Source organism: Ctenopharyngodon idella, chromosome 2, assembly GCF_019924925.1.
Source record: "Ctenopharyngodon idella isolate HZGC_01 chromosome 2, HZGC01, whole genome shotgun sequence".
Classification (NCBI taxonomy): domain Eukaryota; kingdom Metazoa; phylum Chordata; class Actinopteri; order Cypriniformes; family Xenocyprididae; genus Ctenopharyngodon; species Ctenopharyngodon idella.
Window position 1 is genome coordinate 15684630 of NC_067221.1, and position 14345 is coordinate 15698974.

Here is a 14345-nt window from a genome sequence, read left to right on the forward strand (position 1 = left end):
TCCACACCTGTAAGACCTTCATTCATCTTTGGAACACAAATTAAGATATTTTTGTTGAATGTTGAACTGATGGCTCAGTGAGGCCTGCATAGCCAGCAATGACATTTCCTCTCAAGATCCATTAATGTACTAAAAACATATTTAAATCAGTTCATGTGAGTACAGTGGTTCAATATTAATATAAAGCGACGAGAATATTTTTGGTGTGCCAAAAAAATAAATAAATAAATAAATAAATAATGACTTATATAGTGATGGCTGATTTCAAAACACTGCTTCATGAAGCTTCGGAGCGTTATGAATCAGCGTGTCGAATCATGATTCAGATCGCGTGTCAAACTGCTGAAATCACGTGACTTTGGCGCTCCGAATCATGATTTGACACGCTGATTCATAACGCTCCGAAGCTTCATGAAGCAGTGTTTTGAAATCGGCCATCACTATATAAGTCATTCTTTATTTATTTATTTATTTTTTTGGCACACCAAAAATATTCTCGTCGCTTTATATTAATATTGAACCACTGTACTCACATGAACTGATTTAAATATGTTTTTAGTACATTAATGGATCTTGAGAGGAAATGTCATTGCTGGCTATGCAGGCCTCACTGAGCCATCGGATTTCAACAAAAATATCTCAATTTGTGTTCCGAAGATCAACGAAGGTCTTATGGGTGTGGAACGGCATAAGGGTGAGTAATTAATGACATTATTTTCATTTTTGGGTGAACTAACCCTTTAAATGTGGAAGAAATAGAATAACTGACACAAGCAGCCAAGCTCTAAAACCATTGGAATTTGAGCAAATATAAAAACAAAGAATATCTGAGCATGTTTATGTTCAACTGTCTGATAACATTATTACTATTAAGTATCATTTCCTGTTATTTTTGCTATGCAAGGTTTTTGCACAATAGTAACTAATAATTATTATTATACCACAACAATACATAGCTTTGGTTATAAATAAATATAAGACCATAGACTCTCCTATTTGTTTTTATAAATATAACTATCTATGCCCCTGGTCACCTGAGGACCTTACTTTATGATGCACATTTTCTTCATTTTAACTTCATTAAATAACCACACAAACGCAATGTTTCCATAAACACTTTATAATAGGATTTTGATCTAACAGGTAAACACAGTTCGCTCCATGACATGGCTTTTTCTCTTAAATACTTTCCATTCTATAAAGAAAACTGTAAAAATATTTAATCATAACTAATTAAAAGTTCTCTGGGAGTAAGAGGGTGGAGGATGGGCAGTTGTATTGTGGTCCTGATGGGGCTCTGATGATTTCGGGCAGAATGAGGGAGGAGCAGCAGAGGCGGGGCTTCACCGTGTTGATGGCGTGGTGTTGCCATTCAGAGCAAACCTGATACAAAAGAAAAGAGTTTTTTTTTTTAACAGCAGAATGTGACATTTATACTCATAAGGGCTTTTAACATTTGAAATGATCCTGGGGAATCCTGGGTCATCTTGCTTCACGTTTCACATTGCTTATAACCTACCCGGGGTTAACAATTAATCATGGGTATTCATACGCTATTGTTTCATACTGTACAATACTAAACCCTGAGTTAAAGTCCTTATTTGCATATTTGCTGTGTCAGTGTCACACATTGGACAAACATTGATATGAACAGGCGATATGTTTACATTATGGATCCAGCATTGTGCATCATCATCCTCATATTATACACTGCTGGCTGTACTATCAAGTTTTTTTTTCCCATCTGGATGGACTTTTTAAGACTATAAATTGTCGCGTTCAGTCACCATTTGACATTTCCCCCCCCAAACGCTGAAACTGTTTGTACAACGTGCAGTGTTTCCGTAACTGACCAAAGCATGTGAATTTGAGGCACGTAATTGGTTGTCAGTTGTTAAAGGGATAGTTCACCCAAAATTGAAAATGATCCCATGATTTACTCACCCTCAAGCCATCCTAGGTGTATATGACTATCATCTTTTAGACAAACACAATCAGCGTTATATTCAAATATATACTGGCTCTTTCAAGCTTGATAATGGTAGTGAAGGGGGCGTGAGATTTTGAAGCCCAAAAAAGTGCTCCATCCATCAGGGAAAAAAAAAAAATCCATATGGCTCCAGGGGGGTTAATAAAGGCCTTCTGAAGCGAAGTGATGAGTTTTTGTGAGAAAAATATCCATATTTAAAGCTTTATAAATTATAATAACTAGCTTCCGGCCTCTCGTGGTTCAAACAAATAGGGCTGGGCAACAAACTGAAGCTCCTCTTCTCTTCTATTGAAATCCTCCGTCATTTCTCTTTAAAAATTATTGTTTTAGACTTCTAACTCATGACCAGTGTTTTGTTTTGCTCTATCCTCTGAACTTCCACGTTTGTCATTGCGTCGTGTCAGGTCAGGGGTTACTCTTTCGCCATTAACGCTCCCGCTTTCAATTTCAAACGCTCCTGTGTGTTGATCATTGTAGCCAATCACAGACATATCCAATGAGCCTTGAACACAATGGCCAATCAGAGGTGTTTACGAATCTGCTCAACAGCGCTCAAAGCATCAAATTTTTTAAATTTCAGTACCGAAGTCGGTACTTTTGACAACTCTAGCCAGAAACTAGTTATTATAGTTTATAAAGTTTTGAATATGGATAATTTTCTTACAAAAACCCATCGCTTTGCTTCAGAAGGCCTTTATTAACCCCCTGGAGCTGTAAGGATTAGTTTTATGATGGATGGATGCACTTTTTTGGGCTTCAAAATCTCACACCCCCTTCACTACCATTATAAAGCTTGGAAGAGCAAAGATATTTTTTAATATAACTCTGATTGTGCTCGTCTGAAAGAATACACCTACATCCCTTTAAGCCATATACACCTAGGATGGCTTGAGGGTGAGTAAATCATGGATTAATTTTTTAATTTTTGGGTGAACTATCCCTTTAAGCATCTAGTCGTAACATTCTAACACTGCATCGTTTCACACTGTACAAGTTTGGCTTCCTGTCACATAATGTCATATGCGCAGGAGCTCAAATGTTGAGAATCTGTGAAAAGTCAATATTCCTGAATGAGATCACACATACAGGTGCTGGTCATATAATTAGAATATCATCAAAAAGTTCATTTTTTTATTATAAATTATTTTTAAAAATGAAACTTTTATATATTCTAGATTCCCTACATGTAAAGTAAAACATTTCAAAAGTTTTTTTTTTAAATTTTGATGATTAGAGCGTACAGCTCATGAAAGTCCAAAATCCAGTATTTCAAAATATTAGAATATTTCCTAAGATCAATCAAAAAATGGATTTGCAAAACAGAAAAGTTCAAGTTCTTTAAAGTATGTTCTTTTGTGCACTCAATACTTGATCGGCAGGACATATTACAGCAAATGACTTGCTCCTAGCACAAATTACTGCATCAGTGAAGTGTGGCATGGAAGTGATCAGCCTGTGGCACTGCTGAGGCACTATTGAGCCTTCAGATCATCTGTATATTGTTGGATCGACTGTTTCTCATCTTTCTCTTGAAAATATCCCATAGATTCAGGTCAGGCATATTGGCTGGCCAATAAAGCACAGTAATATCATGCTCAGCAAACCACTTGGAAGTGGTTTTTGCACTGTGGGCAGGTGCTAAAGTCCTGCTGGAAAAGGAAATCAGCATCTCCATAAAGCTTGTCAGCAGATGGAAGCATAAAGTGCTCCAAAATCTCCTGGAAGATGGCTGCATTGACTTTGCACTTGATAAAACACAATGGACCAACACCAGCAGACGTCACGCCCCCCCCAAATCATTATTGACTTCAGAAACTTCACACTAGACTTCAAGCAGCTTGGATTCTGTGCCTCTCCAGTCTTCCTTCAGACTCTGGGACCATGATTTCAACATGAAATGCAAAATTTACTTTTATCTGAAAAGAGGACTTTCGACCACTGTTCACTGTCCAGTTCTTTTTCTCCTTAGCCCAGGTAAGATGCTTCTGACGTTGTCTCTGGTTCAGAAGTGGCTTGGTAGTCCTTTTCCTGAAGATGTCTGAGTGTGGTGACTCTTGATGCGCTGACTCCGGCTTCATTCTACTCATTGTGAAGCTCTCCCAAGTGTTTGAATCGGCTTTACTTGACAGTATTCTCAAGCTTGCAGTCATCCCTGTTGCTTGTGCACCTTTGCCTACCCAATTTCTTCCTTCCAGTCAACTTTGCATTTAATATGCTTTGATACATCACTCTGTAAACAGCCACCCCATTCAGTAATGACCTTCTGTGACTTACTCTCTTTGTGGAGGGTGTCAATGATTGTCTCCTGGACCATTGCCAAGTCAGCAGTCTTCCCCATTAGTGTGGTTTCAAAGAACAAAAGATAACCGGAATTTATACTGTAGGGATGGTCATTTAATGAAACTCAAATGTAAATATTCTAATATTTTGAGATACTGGATTTTGGACTTTCATTAGCTGTACGCTCTAATCAACAAATTTTTTAAAAAAACCTTTTGAAATGTTTTACTTTACATGTAGGGAATCTAGAATATATGAAAGTTTCATTTTTTTAAATAATTTACAATAAAAAAAATTAACTTTTTTACGATATTCTAATTATATGACCAGCACCTGTATATAGGTTGCTGCATCCAGGATAAACAGAAGCAAGTATGATTTTGATGAACAATACAACACACACGTCTTCCCTCTCTGTTGTAAACTCACTGTGAGTTTGCTCCCGCTCATTATGCATCAGGAAGCTCGTGCTTCAAACTGCAGTGAACGAACTCAAGACCATTTGCTGAGGCTGTGGATTACAGGTAATAATGTTTTAAATGTTCAGTTTCTGGCACAGACCGATCGTTTCACTCCATAAGACCTCAATATATTGTCAGGAGCAGAGTATTAATTTTGTTTTACCTGTATATGTTTTTTTTTAACCTTCAAAGTGACAGTAGCCATTGACTTGTATTATACAAATCACCAAGGACAACAGTTTCAGTTAAAAATCTTTACTGTTCAGCTGAAGAAAAAGTCACCTAAATCTTGGATTGCCTGAGGGTAAGTAAATTAACAGCAAATTTTCATTTTTGGGTGAACTATCCCTTTAAGTACAGTGTGAAAAGCCCTATATAGAGGCATATATTCTATACCGCTGTACTGTACTTTCTTCATACAGATCAGCTCACCTGCACACTCTCTCCATCATATGTGTGACCAGGAGGTCAGAGATGCCAGGGCAGGACTCTTCTGCCAGGTTGAAGGCATTCTCCAGCTCCTCTATGGCACCCATTCCTCCTCCACATGCCCTTCTCTTCTCCTTCAGCTGGAGAACAGATTGACTTGCATTTAACTCTATAACATATAAAGCTTATCACGGTTTATTACACTTTACTGCTGTCTTATCTGCTGCCACCGTGATAAAAAGCATAAAGCTTACAGTGGGAACTCCAGTCAGGATGTATAAGTGGTGAGTTTGAGATTGTGCGCTTTTACCTCTCTGAAGATGGGAGAGACCAGCGCTGACAAACATTGTGACTTGGGCTGCCTCTTTACCGTCTCAGCTGCCTTTAAAACAAATTCAAACGCAAAACATTATCTTTCATGTAGTGATGTCAAACAAGGTCAATGCTAAAACAAAGTAGTGTAACATAGATGTGTGGTTTTAGTATCATTTATATACTATTAGAGTTTTTGTTAATACTTTGAATTTATTTTAAATTTCATAGTTGAATGACATTTAAACAGAAAATGTTTTATGAATACTTTGAATTCAGACATACTGCTCATTTCATTAACGTTTTTTGCCTACTATATAATAGGAAGTAGGCATATTCTGGTGCAGGGATTTTATCTGTATATACACTGGGCCTTGCACTGTAAATGCAGTCTAATAGACCTGCTACCATCTGTTATGCCATTAATATTAATCAAACAGTATATTATTATATATTAAATATTAAAGACAAAAAGAGATCAGCGTATCTGCAGAGTTTTTAAAATCAAATTTTAGACTTTAAGACCTGTACAAATAAAATTAATACTGAATGTCCAGAAAGAACAAAAACATGAAATCTCAAAATATATTTCAGATACTTTCACATCATTAAACATGCAGCACATCCCACTGCAAAACAGGGTAACTGCGATTTAAAATACTAAGGACATATTTTATTCAATGTATACATATTTATTGAAATGATAGTGTTTAAACAAAAAGGCAATAAAAATGATGTGTCGATTGAGTGTGTTAAATACTGTTCTTAATCTTTCCTTCCTGTGACGGGAAGCCACAAGAGTTTACAGATACAGTTTGCATTTACAGCTTAAATGGCAGATACAGTTTACTGTGTAACCAAAATTTCCAATTTCCAGGAAAAAAAAGCATAATGTGGGACTTAATATAATCAAGTCCAAAATACAATGGGACTCTTATTTTGAAAGGCCTGCTTTACATCTTCCAGCTGCTCATTCAGACAGATGACGGAAATAAAATATGCACTCTTACAGCCATTGCAACATATTGCAATATAAACACCATAATGTAAAGATCATAATTCATCAGCATAAGCAATTGTTTGGCATAAATGCACGGTATTCACTGACTGCAAACTGCTCTGAAACCTTGAGCCTGTAAAAATGTGCAACAGTGTCACATTTTAACCTTAAATGTGCAACGCTCACATTTATGTAATTAAATCATATCCTTTTTAAGTATAATAAATCACATTAGGCCATGTATTGATATTCCAGTTTTCCTGTCATCAAATGTAAGACCTCATAAAATGATGATTAAGACTTTTGTTATACCATATATAGACTTTTTGTGACCTTAAATTTGATCAAACTGAATTTAAGTATTTTCAAAAACCTGTAGGAACCCTGGAGAAAAACACTCACTATTCTTAATTTCTTTGTCTTTATTTCTGACTGATTATTTGAATAATTACGTGAAGCTTTGGAAGCAACGTTGCTTCTTTGAAAAATGAAACATTGCATTGTTTTTGTTTTATAACTTTTTAACTTCATATTGTTTTTGCTGTGATATCAAAATTGGTATCATGAATAGTGAAATTTCACTACTAAAATTTTTTTTTTTTTATAAATGATCTACAATGACAGGACACAACCCTGACTGTTATTTCATTTTGAAAACAAATATGAAATGTTGGAATCCTCACCTCTGAGTCTGTGTTTGTGTAGCCCTTCTGGAGCTTGTTCATGGAGCTGGGTCGGACTGTGGGGAACGTCCACATGGGACACTGGTCTCTATCATCACTATCGCCATCCCTGTTCGAGTACAAGGAGGAACAGAGGATATAACTCATGAGGATCAATTCACCAGAGATCTAATTAAAAAGACAGGGCTCAAGTAATAGGAAATGAATAATACATCATGATGAATTAGAGGGCTGTTATTGATTGTAGAGTATATGCATTATAATGGATAGATGGATGACATACATGTCAGAATCATCAGAGCTAGACTCGTCTCCATGGCCTTCAGACTTCCAGCGGCGGTATCGGTCAATCAGCTCTGTCAGATAGGAGGTTTTCTTGGTGTAGCGTGTGATGAATTTGTGCTTCAGTAACTCCTTGGCGGTGGGCCGCTGCACATAACCAGAATAGTAATGGCTTGCTCAGGATGCTTGATTTTTTACTGCCTCGTGTCAAAAATCTTGAGATGTCAGACTACAATTAGTGTTTGATCATTTAATTTAACAGGTTGTGTGCTATATTATGGCTACATTACCATTCAAAAGCAATAATTTTGATTTCAAGAGCTCACCAAGGCTGCTTATTTATTTGATTAAATACTGTGAAAAAGTTTTGAAAAAAAAAAGAAAAAGAAAAAAAGAACCTATTCTATTTTATTAGTTTTTAAAATGTAATTTATTCCTGTGATGGCAAAGCTGAATTTTCAGCATCACCCTCATGTCGTCCCAAATCCATAAGACCTTAGTTTGTCTTCGGAACACAAATTAAGATATTTTTGATGAAATCCTAGGGTATCTGATTCACACATAGGCAGCAACGAACATTGCACCTTTTGAGGTCCAGAAATGTACTAAAGACATTGTTAAAACCGTCGACGTGACCACAGTGGTTCAACCTCAATGTTATGAAGTGACGAGAATACTTTTTGTGCAAAAAAAACAACAAATTCATCTGTCCCCTGTCATACTGCTATGCTATTTTTGCACAAAAAGTATTCTCGTCATTTCATAATATTAAGGCTGAACCACTGTAGTCACGGTGACAGTTTTAACGATGTCTTTAGTACCTTTTTGGACCTCAAAAGGTGAAATGTTCGTTGCTGCCTATGTGTGGATCAGATACCCTCGGATTTCATTAAAAATCTCTTAATTTGTGTTCCGAAGACAAACTAAGGTCTTACTTTTTTGGGTGAACTAACCCTTTAATAATGTTACAAAATATGCTGTTCTTTTGAACTTTCTATTAATCAAAAAAAACCTGAAAAAAATGTATCATGGTTCCCACAATACATCAAGAGGCAATGTTTCTCATCGTTGATAATAATAAGAACAATTATTAATAATTAAGCAGCAAATTAGCATATTAGAATAATTTCTGAAGGTTCCTGTGAAAGTGACAAGTGAAGGCCAAGTATGGTAACCCATACTCCTCTGCATTTAACCCATCCAGTTATGTGCACACATTAGGAGCAGCAAGTAGTGAACACACACACACACACACACCCGGAGCAGTGGGCAGACATTTTCATGAGGCACCCGGGAAGCTATTGGGGGTTACGTGCCTTGCTCAAGGGCACCTCAGTCATTTCCTGCCGGTATTGAGAATCGAAACTGCAACCTTCGAGTTACCAGTCTGACTCTCTAACCATTATGCCACGACACTGAAGACTGCAGTAATGATGCTGAAAATTCAGCTTTGCCATCACAGGAATATATTACATTTGAAAATACATTAAAGTAGAAAACAGCTCTTTTAAATTGTAGTGATTTTTCACAATATTACCGGTTTACTGTAGTTTTCAATTAATCAAACGCGGCCTTGGTAAGTATAAGAGACTTCTCTTAAAAAAACATTTAAAAATATCTTAGCTAATCCAAATTTTTGACCAGTAGTGTACATTGGGGTTATTCTGAGAAATTCAGTGCCGAATACTCACAAAGCGAGGGTCTTTATTGAGGCACGCCTCCACAAACTCCTTGAAGGGTTTGCTGTAGGAGCCCTCCAGCGTCGGGGGAGTGTTCTTGGGAATGAGGAACAGCACTCGCATCGGATGCAGGTCGGAATTTGGGGGTTCCCCCTTCGCTAGTTCAATAGCTGTAATTCCCAAAGACCAAATATCCGCCTGCAGCCAAAAAAAGCAAACCAAACAGTCTTCACTGATCTCAACTGGATATTAAACAAATATGTATATGATTAGCTGCTACTACGCTAAAATGTAAACTCTGTTAGTGACTGGTTTCCATGCCTACCACTTAAAAAAAAAAGAAAGCTGAATGCTTGGGAACAGTTTTACCACTCCAGCTTTTCTGCCAGAGTGCTGATCGTGTGTTTTCACAGCTCTGCAGACACATTTGCATATTAATATTCAAATCTTCCTTTGCACGCTGAGAAAAGTCAATTTATCTGGACCTCCGCACCTTAAAATCATACGCAGACTGTTTGATGACCTCTGGAGCCATCCAGAAAGGAGTTCCCACAAAAGTGTTTCTCTTGATCTGGGTGTCTGTGAGTTGTCCCGCCACCCCAAAGTCTGCCAGCTTCACATCCCCCTGCTCAGACAGCAGCACGTTGGCAGCTGCCACAAGACACGACATGAATCATCAGCACAGAGTTCAGATTTCACACAAAGCAAATGATTAAATATGAAGCCATTCCTAGCTGGCCTGATTGAGTAGGCAGACGTGCGTGTTATCGCACCTTTGATATCACGATGAATCTTCCTTTCCGAATGCAAGTATTCCAGTCCCTTCAGAATCTCCCTCAGTATAGTGGCGATGTACGTCTCCTCTAGCGGTCCTGGTTTCAACTGAGATGTGTGGAGGAAAGTAGAAGACAAATTAAAATTCTGAGTCAAAACCTGAAGGCTCTTATGATCACATGAATACACACATGAAAAAATTTACATAACTGAAGAGCCACTACTTACAAGATCTAAAGCAGAACCACCTCCTAAATACTCCATGATTATCCACAGCTTAGTTCCCTATAGACAAGGGCAAAAATAACACAAGCACCATTTCTTCAAGTGTCACACGACATTTGTTGTATTTAGTGTTCATATTTCAATATGACTCCAGTAGGTATTTTATCATGGGACTTAAAATAAAGGTTCTTTATTGTCATTGATGGTTCAATGAAGAAACTTTAACATCCATGGAATCTTTTTATTCTAATTGCACAACAGTGGAAAATCTCTTCAGAGTAAGAAAAAAAAATGGTCCTTTAACCTTTAACTGATGAGTAAAATGTTTTTTTGGAAGCCCAAAATTGTTTTTCTATGGCATTGCTGTGAGAGTGAAGGTGCAGACTTTAGTTTCTGGAAGTAATTCCAATTGAAACAGGATATGTAATGAGAGAAAATATAGGGCGGGACTGATATTATCCATAAGAAATTGATTGGGCAGTGGACATTACTAAAAAAATGCGAGTTCGCGAAGGGCTCAATGTTTGGCATAGCCCATCAGCCCCTGCTTGCAGACGCAGTTATTACACCATTGAGCAGCAAGGAACATCTTTTCCTTTTGACAGCCATTCAAATTAGTTGAATATTGACAGTTTTTTCAAGCAACATTAAATCCGAAATATTTCAGGATATTATAGTAGATGTTTTATGTGTGTGTGATGCAAACAGCAAATCAGCATAGCACTGACATCATTAGTAACATGACATTTCGGTTAAGGTGACTGGCTAAAAACAACCTGGCAGAAGAACAGAGTATCCATGAGTAAATATGGCAGATTTAAAGGGGTCATATCATGAAAATCTGACTTTTCCCATGTTTAAGTGCTATAATCGGGTCTCTGGTGCATCTACCAGCACAGAAAATGTGAAAAAGAACAACCCAGTAACTTTGTTTTGGTAAGCCTTTCTCTACAAGCATGTGAAAAATCAAGCCGTTCTGATTTCACTCCCCTTGTGATGTAGGAAGGGGATCTTATTATAATATTACTGCCCTCTGAATCTGTATGTTTCCACCCACGGCGCCGCCATTGTTTTTGCAAGCGACGAGTAACACTGGTCCTGGAGTGCAGCAATAGCAGCAGCTGTCCCGCAGTTTAGCTACAACCCTGATCAAACACACTTGAATGCTTTCAGGATTACTAAAGCTACGTGAAGGAAGGTGAGTTGGGTCAGATCAAAACTCTGCAGGACAGCAGCATGCAAGAACGAGGTCGTAATATTGATATGTCTCAGCTATGTAAACATTATCACTGATCTGTTAACGGCTATAATAGCAAACATATGAATCTCCATAAACTCCCTTGCATCTGAGCCACTAAGGACGCAGTGGTGTAATTTTATTTATGAAGGAAATGTGTCCAGATAAATTCATATAGCAGTATGTGTAAGTCATTAACACTAGAATGCTTCACACGATCATCAGTAAAACACAGGATTTGCACAGAAATTGATTCTCAAAGACGGATCGATACCAAACTGATCCAATTTCATATATATTTATTTTGTGATGTTTGCAAATTGTCTTCCTGAATGTGTTTAGTTAGCACGTTGCTAATGTACAGTTAAATGTGGCTAAAGTTACCATTGTTTCTTACTGTATTCACGGAGACGAAGACGAATTTCCATTTTTAACCCAAAAACATGTGTAGTCTGTATAATTCATAAATGCATCTTCATTCTTATTAAGTCTCTCCAACAGTGTGTGGCTTTAGCCAAGTTAGCCGTGCATCATGCTATCAAAATCATTCAGAATCGAATTTTAGCAAACATCCACAAAATACATGGCATACCTATGTTATATGCTGCATCAAGAACAGTTTGTAATGATCCATTTTGCGAGTTATATTTGCTGTTAGCTTCTGTATTATGTATGCCTCAGTGTATTGGAATGACGAGCGAGCTTGGGGGCGGGGAGCATGAGCTCATTTGCATTTAAAGCAACCCACCCTAAAAAACGGCTTGATTTTGCTCATACCCAAATCGGGGCAAATTTGACAATCTACAATAAATGATCTGTGGGGTATTCTGAGCTGAAACTTCTGGGGATACCAGAGACTTATATTACATCTTGTCAAAAGGGGCATTATAGGTCACCTTTAAAAATTGCCCACACTTGCTAAACAAGTGCTATTGAGATGAATGGGAAAACAGATAGCTCTCTCCAGGTATTACACAAAACTCCTTGCAGTTTGACTATTTGGCCATTGGTTAACATTATCCAATATCTCGCATGGCTTAAGTGGTGACAGCGAAGGAGGAAAGTTACTTCAGAAGAAGAAGGTATTACATTTTGATAAAAGATAACATTTTTCTTTGGAATAATGCATTGATAAATCATTTCAACATGCAGTAAGAAAGTGATTTCATGTTGACTTTAAAAGATGCTGTAATGACATTAAAAAAAAACTCTTACTATTGTTTGTCTGTACACGCCTGAGATCCCAAACAATGGGAGAGTGTACCTTCAGATATGAGCCATAGTATTTGGTGACATAGGGGCTGTCACACTGGCTGAGCACCGTGATCTCCTGCTGAATGTCCTCGATCTCATCTTCCGCCTCCTCCAGGTCGATGATCTTGATGGCCACTACCTCTTTAGTGCGATTGTTGATGCCCTTGTAGACCTCACCAAAAGACCCCTTTCCAATGCGCTCCTGCTTTGTGAAATACTCCTCCGGGTCAAGCCGGGAATTCTGTGTGAGAGAGACAGTAGATTTATAACGTGAGATACAATGAAAAAGGTGTAGAAGAGTATCAGTGAGCATTTACTATTGACCCTTGTAGACTACAGCATATCCTTTGGGATGCTCTACTAAATATGTTTGAGCAACAAATGAACTATTTATATATATAATAATATATGCAATTTAAATTAAATGAAACAGATAAGACATGAAATTTATCACAAAAACAAAATTACAACTGTTACCCAAACACAATATAACGTCAAGACAGCCCTCAAATATTCTAAATAGGAAAATGTCATGACATGACAGGCTCACTAAACATCACTGTGGTTTTACTGATTATAAGATTAATACTCTGCATGCAGGGTGAAGAGACTCGGCTGGGCTGCGGATTTACCTGGTTCTGCATGTCGCGGAGGTGCGCCATCCTAACGGCAGGTCGGTGTAGATGAGAGCAGATGTAGCCCTTTCTGCCAACGGAGGGGTGGTGTAAAACTCTTTAAGGTTTCGCTGTTCCTCCTCCGATCCCTTGCTTAGCTAGCTAGCTTTTACATACAAAAACACCTCTGCATGTCCTGTTCGTCTGCCGTGTTTTCGGCCTCCAATCCCCTGATGGCGGACCCCGCAGCCTGGCGAGAATGACAGTTAGGTGTCGTGTGACTCCATGTATGAAAGTATCTGCGTACGAAAAAATCGCTTTCCGCTTGTAATTGTTTTGTATTGATCAACGCACGTTCGGGCGGCTCTTCATTTATTGCTTGCGGGAGAACAAAATAATAGGAGCCACAGCGCATGCGCAGCTTCTGATTCAAGGAACGGGGAATTGTGGGTGTTGTAGTTATATTAGCAGCATGGACAGAATTTAACATATACATGAAACCATAATGAAAATTACAGAACACAAAACTTTCTCCCAGTAAAAAACAATAGAGCATTTATGTACAACAAGCTGCAAAAATTATTTAGAATGAAATTTAGTGATACCTATTATTGGGTGAGGAGAAATGGCCCACCCAATCATGATGTTGTAATAAGGAGAAAGCAGGATAGATGCTAAAAATGAGGGAAAATTTATCAAACCTTGTGCTGTTCCTGGCTGCATGTGGCCCTTGCTTTTCTGCATATCCTTCAGAAGGATCCCAGCATAAAAGTTGGCATGAAATGGAAGTTACAATTATTCTTTCCTTCTTTGTTGTAACGTAAATCTGACTGAAACAGCTTTCCGAACAAGAAAAATGTATGGCGGGACTTGATTTTGTCCATTTAGAATTGATTGGATGGTTGTGGTTTGCTACTGGTCAGATCTCATGAGAGTGACAGGTTGTCCCGCCTTCATGTCAGTAAACATGTCATCAGAGAAGTTGCTGCAAGAGGGAGGGGAAGTTATTTTGAATAAAGATTACAGGGCACATGAATTTTTAAAAATGAATGATGTTCACAGATAAATTATTTATTATAAATGCTGCAATATTCCATAAAAATCAAGAAATGTCCCTTTGATTTC

General features: G+C 37.8%; 1 protein-coding gene across 2 annotated transcripts; it reads right to left on the bottom strand.

Moving 5' to 3' along the window:
- Positions 1–1104: 1104 nt before the first annotated feature.
- Positions 1105–13639, bottom strand: LOC127522059 (serine/threonine-protein kinase 25). 2 transcript variants are annotated; one of them, XM_051911624.1, is made up of 11 exons: positions 13239–13639; positions 12617–12847; positions 10119–10175; positions 9890–9998; positions 9610–9767; positions 9129–9314; positions 7439–7584; positions 7156–7264; positions 5471–5542; positions 5164–5300; positions 1105–1383 (listed from the first exon to the last, which is right to left on the bottom strand). In XM_051911624.1, exons 1-11 carry the CDS (start codon positions 13266–13268, stop codon positions 1344–1346), a joined length of 1275 nt encoding a protein of 424 aa, XP_051767584.1. In that variant the 5' UTR covers positions 13269–13639; the 3' UTR covers positions 1105–1343. The 2 variants fall into 2 exon arrangements, with proteins under 2 accessions (XP_051767584.1, XP_051767594.1); XM_051911634.1 differs by lacking the exon at positions 13239–13639 and having other exon boundaries at positions 12568–12708.
- Between the last annotated feature and the right edge of the window lie 706 nt (positions 13640–14345).